The sequence below is a fragment of the Callorhinchus milii genome, unplaced genomic scaffold (assembly GCF_018977255.1).
Source record: "Callorhinchus milii isolate IMCB2004 unplaced genomic scaffold, IMCB_Cmil_1.0 Scaffold1, whole genome shotgun sequence".
NCBI classification, from domain to species: Eukaryota; Metazoa; Chordata; class Chondrichthyes; order Chimaeriformes; family Callorhinchidae; genus Callorhinchus; species Callorhinchus milii.
Window position 1 is genome coordinate 84,886,836 of NW_024704742.1, and position 17,614 is coordinate 84,904,449.

At 44.5% G+C, this 17,614-nt stretch overlaps 1 protein-coding gene across 1 annotated transcript in view; it reads right to left on the minus strand.

The window, feature by feature from the left end:
- Positions 1-17,614, minus strand: part of susd1 (sushi domain containing 1) — a 42,490-nt gene that overhangs the window by 16,590 nt on the left and 8,286 nt on the right. Inside the window, exons 5-13 of the mRNA XM_042346316.1 lie at positions 16,540-16,719; positions 14,059-14,238; positions 13,401-13,580; positions 10,073-10,252; positions 8,647-8,826; positions 6,968-7,108; positions 6,194-6,373; positions 5,546-5,725; positions 2,610-2,789 (exon numbers count right to left, since the gene is read on the minus strand). Coding sequence (XP_042202250.1) covers positions 2,610-2,789; positions 5,546-5,725; positions 6,194-6,373; positions 6,968-7,108; positions 8,647-8,826; positions 10,073-10,252; positions 13,401-13,580; positions 14,059-14,238; positions 16,540-16,719 — 1,581 coding nt within the window. The remainder of the gene's footprint in view (positions 1-2,609; positions 2,790-5,545; positions 5,726-6,193; positions 6,374-6,967; positions 7,109-8,646; positions 8,827-10,072; positions 10,253-13,400; positions 13,581-14,058; positions 14,239-16,539; positions 16,720-17,614) is intronic.

The window sequence follows — 17,614 nt, forward strand, 5'->3', positions numbered from 1 at the left end:
AGCAGCCAATTGCGCACAACAGTGTCCCACAAAGAGTCGTGGATTGAGTGACCAAATTATGAGTTTTTTTTAAGGGATTATTATCCATGGAAAACAATCCACTGATTGACCAGTAACCAGGTTACTATTTACTGCTAAATAAACAGAGGTGTGTAGAATAACAAAAGTTGCCTAGATTCCATGAGTGTCTTGTGGCACTTAAGAACGCAAGAACATAAGAACAGGGTGAAACGTTGGACAAGTTTCCTTACTACACATGCCTCTGTTTATCTAGCAGTAAGTAGGAATCTGCTTGTTAGTCGATCGCTGTATCGCTTTTCCAGGAGTAATAATTCCTACAAAAATAAATTTAAAATTAATTTGATCACTCAATCTACGACTGTTTGTGCGACACTTCTGTGCGCAATTGGCTGCTGCATTTCGCCCACAAAATATTCAGTCAATTCACTTTACATTATATTCTGTGAAGCGCTTTGAGACGTCTCGGAGACGTGCTATAGCACTGCATCAAATGCAAGGATTATTATTATTATTATAACATGAGAATTTTCTAGGCGAAAGAAAACCAAGTTTGCCTTCCAGCATCCTGGCAGTCGCTTGACATATCATGTCCCAAACTATATACTGTATCCCAAGATATTATTTTCTAGCAGAAATCTATCTAATTTGTTCTTGAAACAAAAAACGCTTCCACTGTCTCTCAAGGGAGCCTGCTCTATAAGTTTACTACTCGTTCGCTGAAGTAGTGTTTCCACAGTTTTCCGCAGAAATAGGTCCAACTTCATGCAGCAGAAACCAACAATACCGAGCTCACCCTATAACACTGCGCCAATTGCACAAAATAGAAACTGCCCTCGATAATAATACAATGAAAACAATCTTTACAATTTGCCAAGTTTATTTGGCAAGCTGCCTTATGAAGCCAAAACATCTCAAGAGATTCAAAGAGAACTGCTTTTCCATTGAAGTGACTGTGCATCTTGTCGGGAAATGTGGAGCTTGGTAATGCTTGGAGTAATGAATGTGTGATGTTTTGCCAGGACAGCTGCAGTGTTCTGACTCAGTTTAATCTTCTGGAGAGTGGAGATGGCAATGCTGGAGAGGAGAGAATTGCATACTCTATCATTGAGATAACAACAACAAATTACATGAGTACAGTGCATTTCACATCAAGGGGGATATCCCGAGGCTCTGGACAGTCAGGGATTCACACCCGAGCTGGTGGAGCGAAGTATGTAAAGGTTTCAGCAGCAAGGAGGTTAGGTAAGTGTAGACAGGGGCTCAATGGGGGGGAGGGGTAAGCAAAGAAGAAAGTGGGCAATGATCCAGAGATGGAATTACCAATTGGGTTTGAACCTCGGCTCAAGGTCAAGAAGAACGGCAAGGGTGAGGATTAGAAAATAAAATCCAAGGACTAAATTCAGCCTCCACATGCACCAAACTGCTGATTGCTTACAGTGAAGGACATGGTCACAGTGACTAGCGCACAACCATAGCCACCTGGACCTCTGTCTATCCGTAGGGCCGGAATCCACACCAAATTCTCATCCAAACACTTACACTGGGACAAATATGAGGGACTATGACAAAAAAATTGCAGCCCAAAAACAAGGGGATTGAGTATCAGTGACATTTAACATTGCTCATCTCTATTGATCTGCTGAGCATTTATTCAAAGTTCCCAAACTGCCCAATATGGAACTTGTTATCAGCTGTCGGTAGGTATCCTTCTGGTTATCAGACCAGCCATTGCATTGAGCCAATCCTTCCTGAATCGTATGATATCAAGAAAGAAAACGATGCTGGTGGTTGAACAGCCTATAACGTGAAGCTCTGCGCAAACAACTTTAACAATTATACACAACTACAATAAATATCAGCAATTTACAGAGACCTCTGATCACATGGGGCCCAGCAATTCACAGTGCATTACTAGTGCAGTAGTAGTGGGCGCCATCTCGTGTTTCTACAAGAAATAACATGTACTTGTACCACTTAACAACCAATTCACTTCAGTAAAGCATAAAAAAACTAACAACCAGAAAAGGCCATTTATCCAACAAGCTCACTCCTTCTAAGACAGCGTATAACCAACCCTTCACTCCTCTTGCTATGGTGGGGAGGGCAGGGGTAGAGTTATCATGCACTGTCACCGGGTGTTGTGAATATTTTCTATTCATCTTCGTGTACTCCTCTTTAACTTGCCTTTGATCATCCTCCTTCCCCCACCTACCCTCCACCCTCCCCGATCCTGACCCTCAGCTCGGGTCCGAAACACTGATTGTCCAGCGCCTTGGGACGTCGTCCTCCTGACCTGAAAGGCGCTATACAAATGTAATTGTGCTTTTGTGTTGTTGTCGCCTTTGGTCACTTTCCTCCCCCTCCCCCTGGCCCGGCCCTGGGATCTGCAACTGTGAAGCGCTCTGAGACGCCGTCCGGCGTGGAGGGCGCTTTATAAATCCAAGTTGTTGTTGTTATTGTAGCACGTTTATCATAGGAAATCTCATTTAAAGTATATCATGATAATTCTGGTGCCGCTGATAGAGCCCTGCACATCAACCCTCATTGTCCTGTTTAAAGCAGGTTTAGAGACATCCTGGGACACAGACCTGTACACTGGAGACTCGCTCCTTCCCACTGTCCCCGGGCAGAGCAGATTGAGGTGTCGTTCCCACTGACAGCCACGTAGCCAATCTCACACCGGTACACAGCTGTATTGCCGTAGGTTGTGTTACCGAGCAGGTACCACCCTGTTTTTGGGACAGCCGGTGGTGAGCCACAGTCAACAGCTGAGGAGACACAAAGATATTGGTTTAGTCTATTTTTTGGTGTTTCTCCTAAACTTATAAACAAGATGTATCTCTCATCCCTGACATGTTACACAATGAGATGTTTTTTCCGATGTAATGGAATTTCTGTGATTTCCAAGTTCAGTGAATGTGTCTGTAACTCCCGTTAACTGTGCTCTGATAACACCGCTTGATCATTAAATGATCATTTGTAACAAGAGCCACTAACAAATCACTGGAGCCATTCACAATAGGATTGGGCTCTGGGTGGAGATGTGGTATGTTATCTACAGCAGCAGAAGGCCACAGTCAAGTTCCAAACAGCATAGCCATGTCTGTCCTTCACAACACTGGAACAATGTGGCTGGGTGGGCGTGCAAGCCTGTGCAAGCCTTGTACCTGGAACACTATTGCAAGCATTTTAATACTGCATTCAACTCACCAGCTCTTCAACAGACAGCTCACATGCAACTATAATAATCCATGCATTTGTTATAGCACCTTTCATGTCAGGCGGACGTCTCACAGGATGTACTGCAAGGTGTAGTGACTGTGTTTCGTAGGAAAATACCTATCACCGAGAGGCTGAAATCTCTCGGTTGTCAAACAACAAATAACAAATTACATTTGTATAGCGCCTTTCACGTCGGAAGGACGTCCAAAGGCGTTTGACAGTCAAGGATTTGGACCCGAGCAGGGGGTTGGGATCAGGGAGTGGAGGGCAGGGAGGGTACAGGTAAGTGGGTGCCCGAAGGCACGGTCGAAGAGGAGGGTCTTGAGACGTGCCTTGAAGGAGGCAAGGGAGGCGAAGGGACTGTGGGATGAGGTTCCAAAGGGTGGGGGCAGAGAGCCTGAGGGACCGAGCCAATAGTGGGGCAGGCAGGGTGAGGGACATGGAGCAGGCCTGCTGAGCGGAGAGGGTGGACACGTTGATATGGAGCTGTACACTGGAGCTATACACTGCAGACAGTGTTGGAGGATAATAATTAGGAAAAAGCTTACAGTCTTGGGTGAAAGAGAGTTTCTGTTAATGGGCAATTGTCTACAGAAAAGCTAACATGACCGAGAGAACGATTAGCACGAGGGCAAAGCATAATAATAATAATAACGTTTGCATTTGGTATAGCGCCTTATCATGTCGGACAACAGCAATAACAAAATTACATTTGGTATAGTGCCTTATCATGTCAGACAACAACAACATCAAAATTACATTTGGTGCATTACATTTGTGCCTTATCACATCGGACATATTCTCAAAGCGCTCCATACGATTTTACTGTGAAATGAAATAATAATAATAATCCTCGCATTTGATATGGCGCTTTTCACGTCTTCTCGACGTCTCAAAGCGCTTTACAGAATAAACTGTAAAGTGAATTGACTGTATATTCGTGGGCGAAACGTGGCAGCCAATTGCACACAGCAGTGTCCCACAAACAGTCGTGGATTGCAAATGACCAATTTACTATTGTTTTGTTTTTGGAGGGATTATTATTAGGCGTGTGGAGTAAGAAAACTGGCCCATGGTTCCGTCCTGCCTGGAATTGAACCCAGATGTCTCGCTTGCAAGCCAAGTGCTCTAACCACTGAGCTACAGGACTCCACTTGACTGTATTTGTTGGAAAACACAGCAACACAATTGCACACAGCAATATCCCACAAAGGTTAGGGTTAGGAGTGAATGATCAATTTTATTTGGGGGCTTGTTGGCCAGGACACCAGAGGAAACTCCCTTCTCTTTTCGAATAGTGTCATGGGACCTTTAACATCCACCTGAACAGGCAGACGGGACCTCAGTTTAACGTCTCACCTGAACGACAGCACCTCTGACAATTCAACACACCCAGCACTGCATTGGGCTGTCAGCTTATGTGAGTTCAAGTCACGACTAAAAGGCGAAAGTGCTATCACTGAGCCAAGCTGACACTAGCATGCACAAGAGCAAGACGTGTGCCAATAGCTTGGGGGCTGTGCCGATTGTTCGGGTGGGTCGCAGGCTTACCAGTGAGTTCCTCTGGGACCTTATCAGTATTTCCATCAGATCCCAGTTCCTGTACACAGGAAATCAAGCTTCATTTAGACTTGCTTGCGTACTTCAGTGACAGGGAAGCTGAACTTACTGCTCAACATGATGTTGCTGTGCTTCTCTTTTGTAAAGTCTAAAAGGACAGTGAGTGGCTCTGCAAGGTAAGAAGACTCCCTAATTTGTCACAAAATCTAATATTTATGCTGCCATAACTGGTTCCAAATACAGAACCAGAACCAGTTATACGAGTGATTTTTACATCTCGGCTGAGTATGTAGATTAACACACCTTCAACCTTCAGGCTGGCAAGGAATAACCACACAAAGTGCTGTATGTTTTTTAACACAGGAACACAGGAAAAGGAATAGGCCATTCAGCCCCTCAAACCTGTTCCGCCTTCAATTAGATCATGACTGATCTGTACGTCAACTCCAAATAACACGTACAAGTACAGGTAAGGATCCTTGGATGTGAACCTTTTCAATGTATTCCATGCCTGTCCATATACTCCAGAACGGGACTGAATTTCAGACACCATTTCATTAGCAATATAGAGATGACTGAGGATTGTACCAATTGACCCTACCTGGATGATCTCCATTCTACTGATTTGGCAGAATTTGGCAAAATATACTCGTAGCAAGAGATGTGTAATGGTTTGACTGCTGGGGAACATCACACATTGTCCAGTTTAAAGCATATGTAAGAAATATTCTGGTGCACAGACCTGTACACTGGAGACTCGCTCCTTTCCACTGTCCCCGGGCAGAGCAGACTGAGGTGTCGTTCCCACTGACAGCCATGTAGCCAATCTCACACTTGTACACAGCTGTACTGCCGTAGGTTGTGTTACCGGTATGGTACCGCTTTGTGTTTGGGATAGCCGGTGGTGAGCCACAGTCAACTTCTGAGGAGACACATAGACATTGTTTTACATTAACATTCTGTGGGTTTCTAAACTGTGGTTCACATTACATGTGTTATAATAGGATCCTTACAATATAACAGATTCAGACGCTAATCCTTCAATATAAAGAGTAGATCTGTTCAATAATGTCATTTTTTTAAATCAGCCGGGTATCTGACATTTTTGAAACCCCATCACCTTGCTTCAGACTATCCAAAACAAACTGAGAATTTTATGCATCCCACCTACACATGTAATAATTCAATGAGATCTGTACAGTGTGCAAGTCTCAGCACAGGATTTCCCTCAAGCCAATGGCAATGACCCACAGATAGACTGAGATATTAATATAAGAGATATATAGGGATCTGGCACATGAGAAAGAAAATCAGAAAGAAAAAGTCGCCACCAGAGAACATCACATATTGCCCTGTTTAAAGCAGGTTAGAGACATCCTGAGACACAGACCTGTACACTGTAGACTTGCTCCTTCCCACTGTCCCCGGGCAGAGCAGACTGAGGTGTCGTTCCCATTGGTATCCACATAGCCAATCTCACACCTGTACACAGCTGTACTGCCGTAGGTTGTGTTACTGAGCAGATTCCACACTGTGTTTGAGATAGCCGCTGGTGAGCCACAGTCAACTTCTGAGGGACACAAAGACATTGATTTACTTTATTTTTCTTTCGAAAGATAAACTTAAAAATAGAAATTATGGCTCCACACCCTGTGTGGTATAATAGGGATCTTCCCATTAAAATGCCATCTTTCTATTTTAATAATAATAATAACCCTTGCATTTGATAGAGCGCCTTATCACGTAGTTGAGATGTCTCAAAGCCCTTCGCAGAATATATTGTAATGTGGATTGTGTATTTTGTGGGTGAAATGTGACAGCCAAGTGTGCACAGCAGTGTCTCACAAACAGTCGTGGACTGAGAGACCAAATTTTTTTAAATGATTAATACCGACGGAAAGCACTCCACCAATCGACTAACAACCGGGTTCCTACTTACTGCTAGGTAAACAGAGGCGTGTGGAGTAAGGAAACTTTTCTAAGATTTCGCCCCATCCGGGAATCAAACCATGGTCCTCTCGCTTGCGAATACTCTAACCTCTACACTGCGGGACTTCACATAGTCCCATAGAACACGTCTCAAGAACATGACACCAAGTTTTCCAGGAGAAAATAATTATTTTTACTCTTAAAGATGCCATCCTGTACATCCTGAGACATAGACCTGTACACTGCAGGCTCGCTCCTTCCCACTGTCCCCGGGCAGAGCAGACTGAGGTGTCGTTCCCACTGACAGCCACGTAGCCAATCTCACATATGTACACAGCTGTACCTCCGTATCTTGTGTTACCCAATAAGTACCACCCTATGTTTGGGACAGCCGGTGGTGAGCCACAGTTAACCTCTGAGGTTGGTTTTGTGTATATCCCACTGCCATTAAACCTACCATCAAATACCCAGATAACAACAACAACTTGCACTTATATATAGCTCCCTCCAACCAGGGTAGTGTCTCAGTGGCGGAGCCTGACTTCAAACCAGGGGGAGTGGGTAGAGGTGGCTGTAAGCATGGTCAAAGAGGAAGGTTTTCAGGCGGGACTTGACAAAAGAGAGAGAGGGGGCAAGGCGGAGGGATTGAGGGAGAGAGTTCCAGAGTTTGAGGGCGTAGTGGCTGAAAGTGCGAACTCCGATGGTGGGGTGGAGGGAGTATCTTCTCTCGCACCTTCCGCTCACTTCATGGCTGTTTGTGGGACATTGCTGTCCACAAATTTGCTGTCATGTTCAACCACAAATACAGTGATGACATTTTACAATAAATCTTGTGAAGTACTTTGAGACATTTCAATAATGCTCTATATCAAATACAAGGATTATTATATTTGATAACTGGCATTCTGTATATATCATACGTATTAAAACTTATGCAGTGAAACACTATTATCAGTAGTAAGTTGTTTCTGAGTAGCTTGTTTTTCCATAAGTTGCAAAGGAATCTCAAGGCCACATCTCAGTGGGTGTGAAGAGTGTCCTCGGTGGTAAATTGAAAGAAGTCTCTGATAAGAGAAGCTGCTTCAAGCTTCACAGACATAGCAAGGGACAGGCTATTTTGTCTGAAAGCAGCAATAAATGAAATGAAAATAACTTTAAGCAACAGGTTCTCAATATGTACCCGCCATAATCGTTCGTCAAAGAGTAGCTGAAGTCACACCTGAGTATTGGTGTTAAAAAGTCTTAGAAAAGATGGAATTTGAATAGGAAAATAACTGAGCTGCTCTGAACTTCATCCATCATTGAGCAACAGTTAAGAGCTTCACTCTAATAAACTGCAAATGTTTATGTCTCAAACAAGACCTATAGAATTTGTTATGTATTTTAACAAAATATCTCTTTTCTGTCCAAATCATATTACTTCCAAATTATTGACAGAGTCAGAGAATTGCATGAAATGTAGACCCAAATGTTTGTCAGAAGCTTTGAGACTCTCTTTAAGTGAAGACCACCATATAGGTGCAAGTTATTGTTGTTTACCCTCAGTATGTTCCAACTTGCTTATACACTACAGGTAAATAGTAGATTTGTTTAAGATTGTAATTTCACTTATAAAAGTATCTGCGAAATATGTGAGTCTCATCACAGGATTTCCCTCAGGTCCATGCTACACAGTTGGACTGAAACGCTAATACAGTGGTTATGCAGAGATTCACCTTCAAACAAAACACACAGTCATAACACATAACATTGTATCCTGTGAAGTCCTTTGAGACGTCCTCTCGATGTGAAAGGCTTATTGTTTATTATTGTTATTTGGCACATGTGAAAGAAAATCAGAAATAAAAAGTCGCCATTGAGGAACATAACACATTCTCCTATTTGTGGGCTTTAGAAATAATCAGGGACACAGACCTGTACACTGCAGACTCATTCCTTCCCACTGTCCCCGGGCAGAGCAGACCGATGTGTCGTTCCCACTGACAGCCATGTAGCCAATCTCACACTTGTACACAGCTGTACTGCCGTAGGTTGTGTTACCGGTATGGTACCGCGTTGTGTTTGGGATAGCCGGTGGTGAACCACAGTCAACTTCTGAGGAGACACATAGACATTGGTTTACATTAACATTCTGTGGGTTTCTAAACTGTGGTTCACATTACGTGTGTTATAATAAGATCCTCACAAGATACTACTCCTTCAATAATAGTAGTTTTGTTCTGGAATAACCATAGCCACCTGGACCTCTGTCTATCCGTAGGGCCGGAATCCACACCAAATTCCCATCCAAACACTTACACTGGGACAAATATGAGGGACTATGACAAGAAAATTGCAGCCCAAAAACAAGGGGATTGAGTATCAGTGACATTTAACATTGCTCATCTCTATTGATCTGCTGAGCATTTATTCAAAGTTCCCAAACTGCCCAATATGGAACTTGTTATCAGCTGTCGGTAGGTATCCTTCTGGTTATCAGACCAGCCATTGCATTGAGCCAATCCTTCCTGAGTCGTATGATATCAAGAAAGAAAACGATGCTGGTGTTTGAACAGCCTATAACGTGAAGCTCTGCGCAAACAACTTTAACAATTATACACAACTACAATAAATATCAGCAATTTACAGAGACCTCTGATCACATGGGGCCCAGCAATTCACAGTGCATTACTAGTGCAGTAGTAGTGGGCGCCATCTAATGTTTCTACAAGAAATAACATGTACTTGTACCACTTAACAACCAATTCACTTCAGTAAAGCATAAAAAAACTAACAACCAGAAAAGGCCATTTATCCAACAAGCTCACTCCTTCTAAGACAGCGTATAACCAACCCTTCACTCCTCTTGCTATGGTGGGGAGGGCAGGGGTAGAGTTATCATGCACTGTCACCGGGTGTTGTGAATATTTTCTATTCATCTTCGTGTACTCCTCTTTAACTTGCCTTTGATCATCCTCCTTCCCCCACCTACCCTCCACCCTCCCCGATCCTGACCCCCAGCTCGGGTCCGAAACACTGATTGTCCAGCGCCTTGGGACGTCGTCCTCCTGACCTGAAAGGCGCTATACAAATGTAATTGTGCTTTTGTGTTGTTGTCGCCTTTGGTCACTTTCCTCCCCTGGCCCGGCCCTGGGATCCGTTACTGTGAAGCGCTCTGAGACGCCGTCCGGCGTGGAGGGCGCTTTATAAATCCAAGTTGTTGTTGTTATTGTAGCACGTTTATCATAGGAAATCTCATTTAAAGTATATCATGATAATTCTGGTGCCGCTGATAGAGCCCTGCACATCAACCCTCATTGTCCTGTTTAAAGCAGGTTTAGAGGCATCCTGGGACACAGACCTGTACACTGGAGACTCGCTCCTTCCCACTGTCCCCGGGCAGAGCAGATTGAGGTGTCGTTCCCACTGACAGCCACGGAGCCAATCTCACACCGGTACACAGCTGTATTGCCGTAGGTTGTGTTACCGAGCAGGTACCACCCTGTTTTTGGGACAGCCGGTGGTGAGCCACAGTCAACAGCTGAGGAGACACAAAGATATTGGTTTAGTCTATTTTTGGTGTTTCTCCTAAACTTATAAACAAGATGTATCGCTCATCCCTGACACGTTACACAATGAGATGTTTTTTCCGATGTAATGGAATTTCTGTGATTTCCAAGTTCAGTGAATGTGTCTGTAACTCCCGTTAACTGTGCTCTGATAACACCGCTTGATCATTAAATGATCATTTGTAACAAGAGCCACTAACAAATCACTGGAGCCATTCACAATAGGATTGGGCTCTGGGTGGAGATGTGGTATGTTATCTACAGCAGCAGAAGGCCACAGTCAAGTTCCAAACAGCATAGCCATGTCTGTCCTTCACAACACTGGAACAATGTGGCTGGGTGGGCGTGCAAGCCTGTGCAAGCCTTGTACCTGGAACACTATTGCAAGCATTTTAATACTGCATTCAACTCACCAGCTCTTCAACAGACAGCTCACATGCAACTATAATAATCCATGCATTTGTTATAGCACCTTTCATGTCAGGCGGACGTCTCACAGGATGTACTGCAAGGTGTAGTGACTGTGTTTCGTAGGAAAATACCTACCACCGAGAGGCTGAAATCTCTCGGTTGTCAAACAACAACAAACAACAAATTACATTTGTATAGCGCCTTTCACGTCGGAAGGACGTCCAAAGGCGTTTGACAGTCAAGGATTTGGACCCGAGCAGGGGGTTGGGATCAGGGAGTGGAGGGCAGGGAGGGTACAGGTAAGTGGGTGCCCGAAGGCACGGTCGAAGAGGAGGGTCTTGAGACGTGCCTTGAAGGAGGCAAGGGAGGCGAAGGGACTGTGGGATGGGGTTCCAAAGGGTCAGAGCAGAGAGGCTGAGGGCCCGAGCCAATAGTGGGGCAGGCAGGGTGAGGGACATGGAGCAGGCCTGCTGAGCAGAGAGGGTGGACACGTTGATATGGAGCTGTACATTGGAGCTATACACTGCAGACAGTGTTGGAGGATAATAATTAGGAAAAAGCTTACAGTCTTGGGTGAAAGAGAGTTTCTGTTAATGGGCAATTGTCTACAGAAAAGCTAACATGGACTAGGTGCCGATTGAAGCCGCTCAAATAGGGGAACTTGTCGAAATGTGCAGCTAAATGTGGATTGGGGAGCTGTCTCTGATACTGAATGCAACACTACAGTAGGTAGAGGCTGGGAATATGTGTACACATGTTGGTGGGGTACAATTTGATTGCTCAGTCACCAGAACTCTTGTCTCTGGGTCAGAAGGTTCAAGCCCCATGTCAGGACCTGAGATGATAGTCTCGACTTGCTGCTCCCCTATCCGTCTACAAAAATGTCAGTGCACGTGACAGCATTTATTGTGAAACGTTTGAGATGTTTAAATACTGAAGTGCTTCATGTAAGTGCCACTTTTACAGCAGAAACCGTGTGCTGAAATCTAGTTCCAAGAAATGACACAACAGGGCGGGTTTAGGTTACATTTAGTAATTGTCATAACCTTCTGCACATTGCAGGACTTTCTGACCGAGAGAACGATTAGCACGAGGGCAAAGGATAATAATAATAATAACGTTTGTATTTAGTATAGCGCCTTATCATGTCGGACAACAACAATAACAAAATTACATTTGGTATAGTGCCTTATCACATCGGATATATTCTCAAAGCGCTCCACACGATTTTACTGTGAAATGAAATAATAATAATAATCCTTGCATTTGATATAGTGCTTTTCACGTCTTCTCGACGTCTCAAAGCGCTTTACAGAATAAACTGTAAAGTGAATTGACTGTATATTTGTGTGCGAAACGCGGCAGCCAATTGCACACAGCAGTGTCCCACAAATAGTCGTGGATTGCAAATGACCAATTTACTATTGTCTTGTTTTTGGAGGGATTATTATTAAGCGTGTGGAGTAAGGAAACTGGCGCAAGGTTTCGTCCTGCCTGGAATTGAACCCAGGTGTCTCGCTTGCAAGCCAAGTGCTCTAACCACTGAACTACAGGACTCCACTTGACTGTATTTGTTGGAAAACACAGCAACACAATTGCACACAGCAATATCCCACAAAGGTTAGGGTTAGGAGTGAATGATCAATTTTATTTGGGGGCTTGTTGGCCAGGACACCAGAGGAAACTCCCTTCTCTTTTCGAATAGTGTCATGGGACCTTTAACATCCACCTGAACAGGTAGACGGGACCTCAGTTTAACGTCTCACCTGAACGACAGCACCTCTGACAATTCAACACACCCAGCACTGCATTGGGCTGTCAGCTTATGTGAGTTCAAGTCACGACTAAAAGGCGAAAGTGCTATCACTAAGCCAAGCTGACACTAGCATGCACAAGAGCAAGACGTGTGCCAATAGATTGGGGGCTGTGCCGATTGTTCGGGTGGGTCGCAGGCTTACCAGTGAGTTCCTCTGGGACCTTATCAGTATTTCCATCAGATCCCAGTTCCTGTACACAGGAAATCAAGCTTCATTTAGACTTGCTTGCGTACTTCAGTGACAGGGAAGCTGAACTTACTGCTCAACATGATGTTGCTGTGCTTCTCTTATGTAAAGTCTAAAAGGACAGTGAGTGGCTCTGCAAGGTAAGAAGACTCCCTAATTTGTCACAAAATCTAATATTTATGCTGCCATAACTGGTTCCAAATACAGAACCAGAACCAGTTATACGAGTGATTTTTACATCTCGGCTGAGTATGTAGATTAACACACCTTCAACCTTCAGGCTGGCAAGGGATAACCACCCAAAGTGCTGTATGTTTTTTAACACAGGAACATAGGAAAAGGAATAGGCCATTCAGCCCCTCAAACCTGTTCCGCCTTCAATTAGATCATGGCTGATTTGTACGTCAACTCCAAATAACACGTACAAGTACAGGTAAGGATCCTTGGATGTGAACCTTTTCAATGTATTCCATGCCTGTCCATATACTCCAGAACGGGACTGAATTTCAGACACCATTTCATTAGCAATATAGAGATGACTGAGGATTGTACCAATTGACCCTACCTGGATGATCTCCATTCTACTGATTTGGCAGAATTTGGCAAAATATACTCGTAGCAAGAGATGTGTAATGGTTTGACTGCTGGGGAACATCACACATTGTCCAGTTTAAAGCATATGTAAGAAATATTCTGGTGCACAGACCTGTACACTGGAGACTCGCTCCTTTCCACTGTCCCCGGGCAGAGCAGACTGAGGTGTCGTTCCCACTGACAGCCATGTAGCCAATCTCACACTTGTACACAGCTGTACTGCCGTAGGTTGTGTTACCGGTATGGTACCGCTTTGTGTTTGGGATAGCCGGTGGTGAGCCACAGTCAACTTCTGAGGAGACACATAGACATTGTTTTACATTAACATTCTGTGGGTTTCTAAACTGTGGTTCACATTACATGTGTTATAATAGGATCCTTACAATATAACAGATTCAGACGCTAATCCTTCAATATAAAGAGTAGATCTGTTCAATAATGTCATTTTTTTTAATCAGCCGGGTATCTGACATTTTTGAAACCCCATCACCTTGCTTCAGACTATCCAAAACAAACTGAGAATTTTATGCATCCCACCTACACCCCATTTCACATGTAATAATTCAATGAGATCTGTACAGTGTGCAAGTCTCAGCACAGGATTTCCCTCAAGCCAATGGCAATGACCCACAGATAGACTGAGATATTAATATAAGAGATATATAGGGATCTGGCACATGAGAAAGAAAATCAGAAAGAAAAAGTCGCCACCAGAGAACATCACATATTGCCTTGTTTAAAGCAGGTTAGAGACATCCTGAGACACAGACCTGTACACTGTAGACTTGCTCCTTCCCACTGTCCCCGGGCAGAGCAGACTGAGGTGTCGTTCCCACTGACAGCCATGTAGCCAATCTCACACCTGTACACAGCTGTACTGCCGTAGGTTGTGTTACCGGTATGGTACCGCTTTGTGTTTGGGATAGCCGGTGGTGAGCCACAGTCAACTTCTGAGGAGACATATAGACAATGGTTTACATTAACATTCTGTGGGTTTCTAAACTGTGGTTCACAATACGTGTGTTATAATAGGATCCTCACAAGATACTACTACTTCAATAAAAGTAGTAGATTTGTTCTGGAATGTCATTTTGTTTGGTCAGCCGGGTGTCTGACACATGCAAAAACACATCACCTTGATTCAAAGTATCACAAAGACAAAGTTTAGATTATTTGCCCCTAAATTTCAAAGCATTTCACAAAATATACCATAAAGTGGAGTGACTGTGTACCTTGTATATCAAATGCAAGGATTATTATTATTATTATTGTGAGTGAACGCATCACTAAGACCATGCAAATTTTATGCCTCAGATTAGTCTTCACTGTGTATCAGAGCAAAATATTATATACTGTGCAATACAATGACTGTCCCATATCATCTAACGCCCCTCCCTCAGCTCCATGCTGTTACCACCTGACAGATTTTCCTCAGCTGGTTCCTCTTGAATAACCTAGATGGTACTGAATAACCTAAATGGTACCTTGAGCTGGCTCCACTGGCTCCCCATCCCTCAGAGGATAGAATTCAAAATACTCGTCCTCACTTTCAAGGCCCTCCATGGCCTTGCCCCCTCCTGCATCTCTGATCTGCTGACCCCCTGTCAACCTGTCCATGCCTCTGTTCAGCAGCTCCAGCCTGCTCTATGAATCCGCTCAGCTGCCACTGCCCTTCCAATTTCCAACCCCTCCTACCTGCCCCCCTCACACTTCGACCACAACCCATCCCTCCTTCCATACCTTTGAACTTGTCACTCCCTCCTCTTTCACCACTATCGTATCCTCCATGAAGCTCACCACCTGTTCCCTGGACCCCATCCCCACCCCTCTCCTTAAATCCCAGCTACACCTCCTTGCCCCACTACTCGCCGACATCATCAATCTCTCCCTGTCATCTGGCACTGTTCCTTCCCCCCTCAAAGCAGCCATTACCACCTCCACCTTGAAGAAACCTTCCCTTGACCCATCACTGCTATCCAGCTACCGGCCTATCTCCCACCTCCCTTTTCTGTCTAAGGTCCTTGAGAAAGCCGTCGCCTTCCAGCTTCGCTCTTTCCTCTCCTCCCACTCCCTCCACGAGCCCCTCCAATTGGGTTTCTATGTTGCCCACAGAGTACACGAGCAAGGTCACAAATGACATCCTGCTCATGTGTGACCAGGGCTCCCTCTGCCTCCTTGTCCTCCTCGACCTCTCTGCTGCCTTTGATACTGTGGACTATTCAATCCTCCTCCACCACCTCTCCTCCCACCGACTGCCTGTCCGACGTCAAGTCCTGGACGAGGGACAACTTTCTCCAACGTTAGCAAGACCGAGGCCCTCCTGATTGGATCGCGCCAGTGCCTCCACACCTCGGGCGCTGGCAGCATCAGCCTCCACGGCTGCACACTCAACCTCACTAAGCCAGTCAGGAATCTGGATATCTTGTTTGACCCTGAACTGTCCTTTCTTCCCCACATCCGCGTCATGACCGGCACTGCCTACCACCACCTCCGCAACACTGCCAGACTCCGCACTGCCTCACCCCTCAGGCTGCCGAAAGCCTCACCCACGCATTCATCACATCAAGGCTTGATTACGGAAACTCCCTCCTCATCGGCCTTCCCAACTCTTCCCTTCACAAGCGGCAGATCATCCAAAACTCTGCAGCTCATGTACTCTCGCGCACCAGGCTCCGTGACCCCATCACTCCCACCCTCACCCGACTCCACTGGCTCCCCATCCCCCAGAGGATCGAATTCAAGATCCTCGTCCTCATCTTTAAGGCCATCCATGGCCTTGCCCCCCCCTACCTCTCTGATCTACTGACTCCCTACGAACCTACCAATGTAATTTTGTTGCTGTTGTGTAGATGGTACCAACATGTAACACAGATATAATAGAGTCATGTACACACCGAACATACAATTGCTGAGTTTAAACTTACGTCTTATTACTGGCACTCAAACAGAAAGTTGATACAAGTAACAGAAATTCAGAATGCAAAGTCATTGTTGGGACACATTACACATTGAGATCAAACGCTTTGTTACAGGAATGGCCTGCAATGAGTCTCGAGTTACAAATGTCAACTCCTTCCAGTAATCAGAAGCACCCTGCTGAACCGCTGGAACTGCGCTCCGGAGGTAGAAGGTGGTGGGAGCAAAGTTCCGGTACTCCCATTTGTCCCACAGTTGTTATTAAAGAAACCTATTGGAAATTGTTGTGTTTTAGTCGCCTATATCCAGTTCGAGTTGGCTTTAGTGACACAGACCTGTACACTGAAGGTTCGCTCCTTCCCACTGCCCCCGGGCAGAGCAGATTGATGTGACTTCTCCTTTGAAGAGCACATAGCCATCTTTACATCTGTACACAGCTTTACTCCCATAAACCGTGTCATGTTGCGGGTACCACTCCGTATTTGGAACACCTGGTGGGGATCCACAGTCAACAGCTGAGGAGACACAACACCATTAAAGTTTCTAAATGGAATTACAATAGTAAATACAGAAGAACAACAGCTTGCACTTATATATATATAGCGCTCTTCACATGGGGCAGGGCCTTGGAGCATTTAACCGTCTGGCACTAGTACGGTCAAAGAGGAAGGTCTTCAGTCATGATCTAAAAGAGGGGGCAAGGTGGGGGCATTGGGGGAGAGAGTTCCAGAGCTTTGTGGTGTAATGGCTGAAAGAACAACACTTTCAGAGACCGCAAGGCAGCAGAACAATATTATATATTAAAAAAATATAATTAGGTTCCAGGTTGTGAATGCAATTTCACTACAGACATAGCGAAGTATTTTGTTACACCCACAAGAGTGATCTTGCTTAGAATTATGGAAAATTATTCAATTCGGTCTATATTTGGAAGCCGGTTTCTTTTACAGAAAAAATGTCACCTCCAAATTAAGACTGAAATTCAGAGTTTTCCACAATTCATTCAAATTCTTAGATTTGAAAGTAAAATTGGCCTGACAGGTTGATTTTTGTGCACTGTGCCAAAAAGTCAGAGATGTAAAATTGAGTTTAGAGATTTTAGAGAGTGATGGAGAAACACCTGGAGAGTAAACATATTAATGGATATGGTGGGAAAGCAGGAGATGGGATAAGATGTTTGTATGTGAGCCATGAATTAGACTGTGCATAGTGGGTTCAATGAATGGAAATAGCCTTCTCTTGTTCCTAATTTCCTATTATTACTGACTGAGCCATCCAAAGAGCTATTCAGTCTCCCTTATCAAAAANGAGTCTGCCCCTCCCAAAAATAATGAGATTAGCTTTACCTCACACCACTGACACACAAACATTAACATTAAGAGTTGTCCAGGATTGAGATGAGCAACAGAA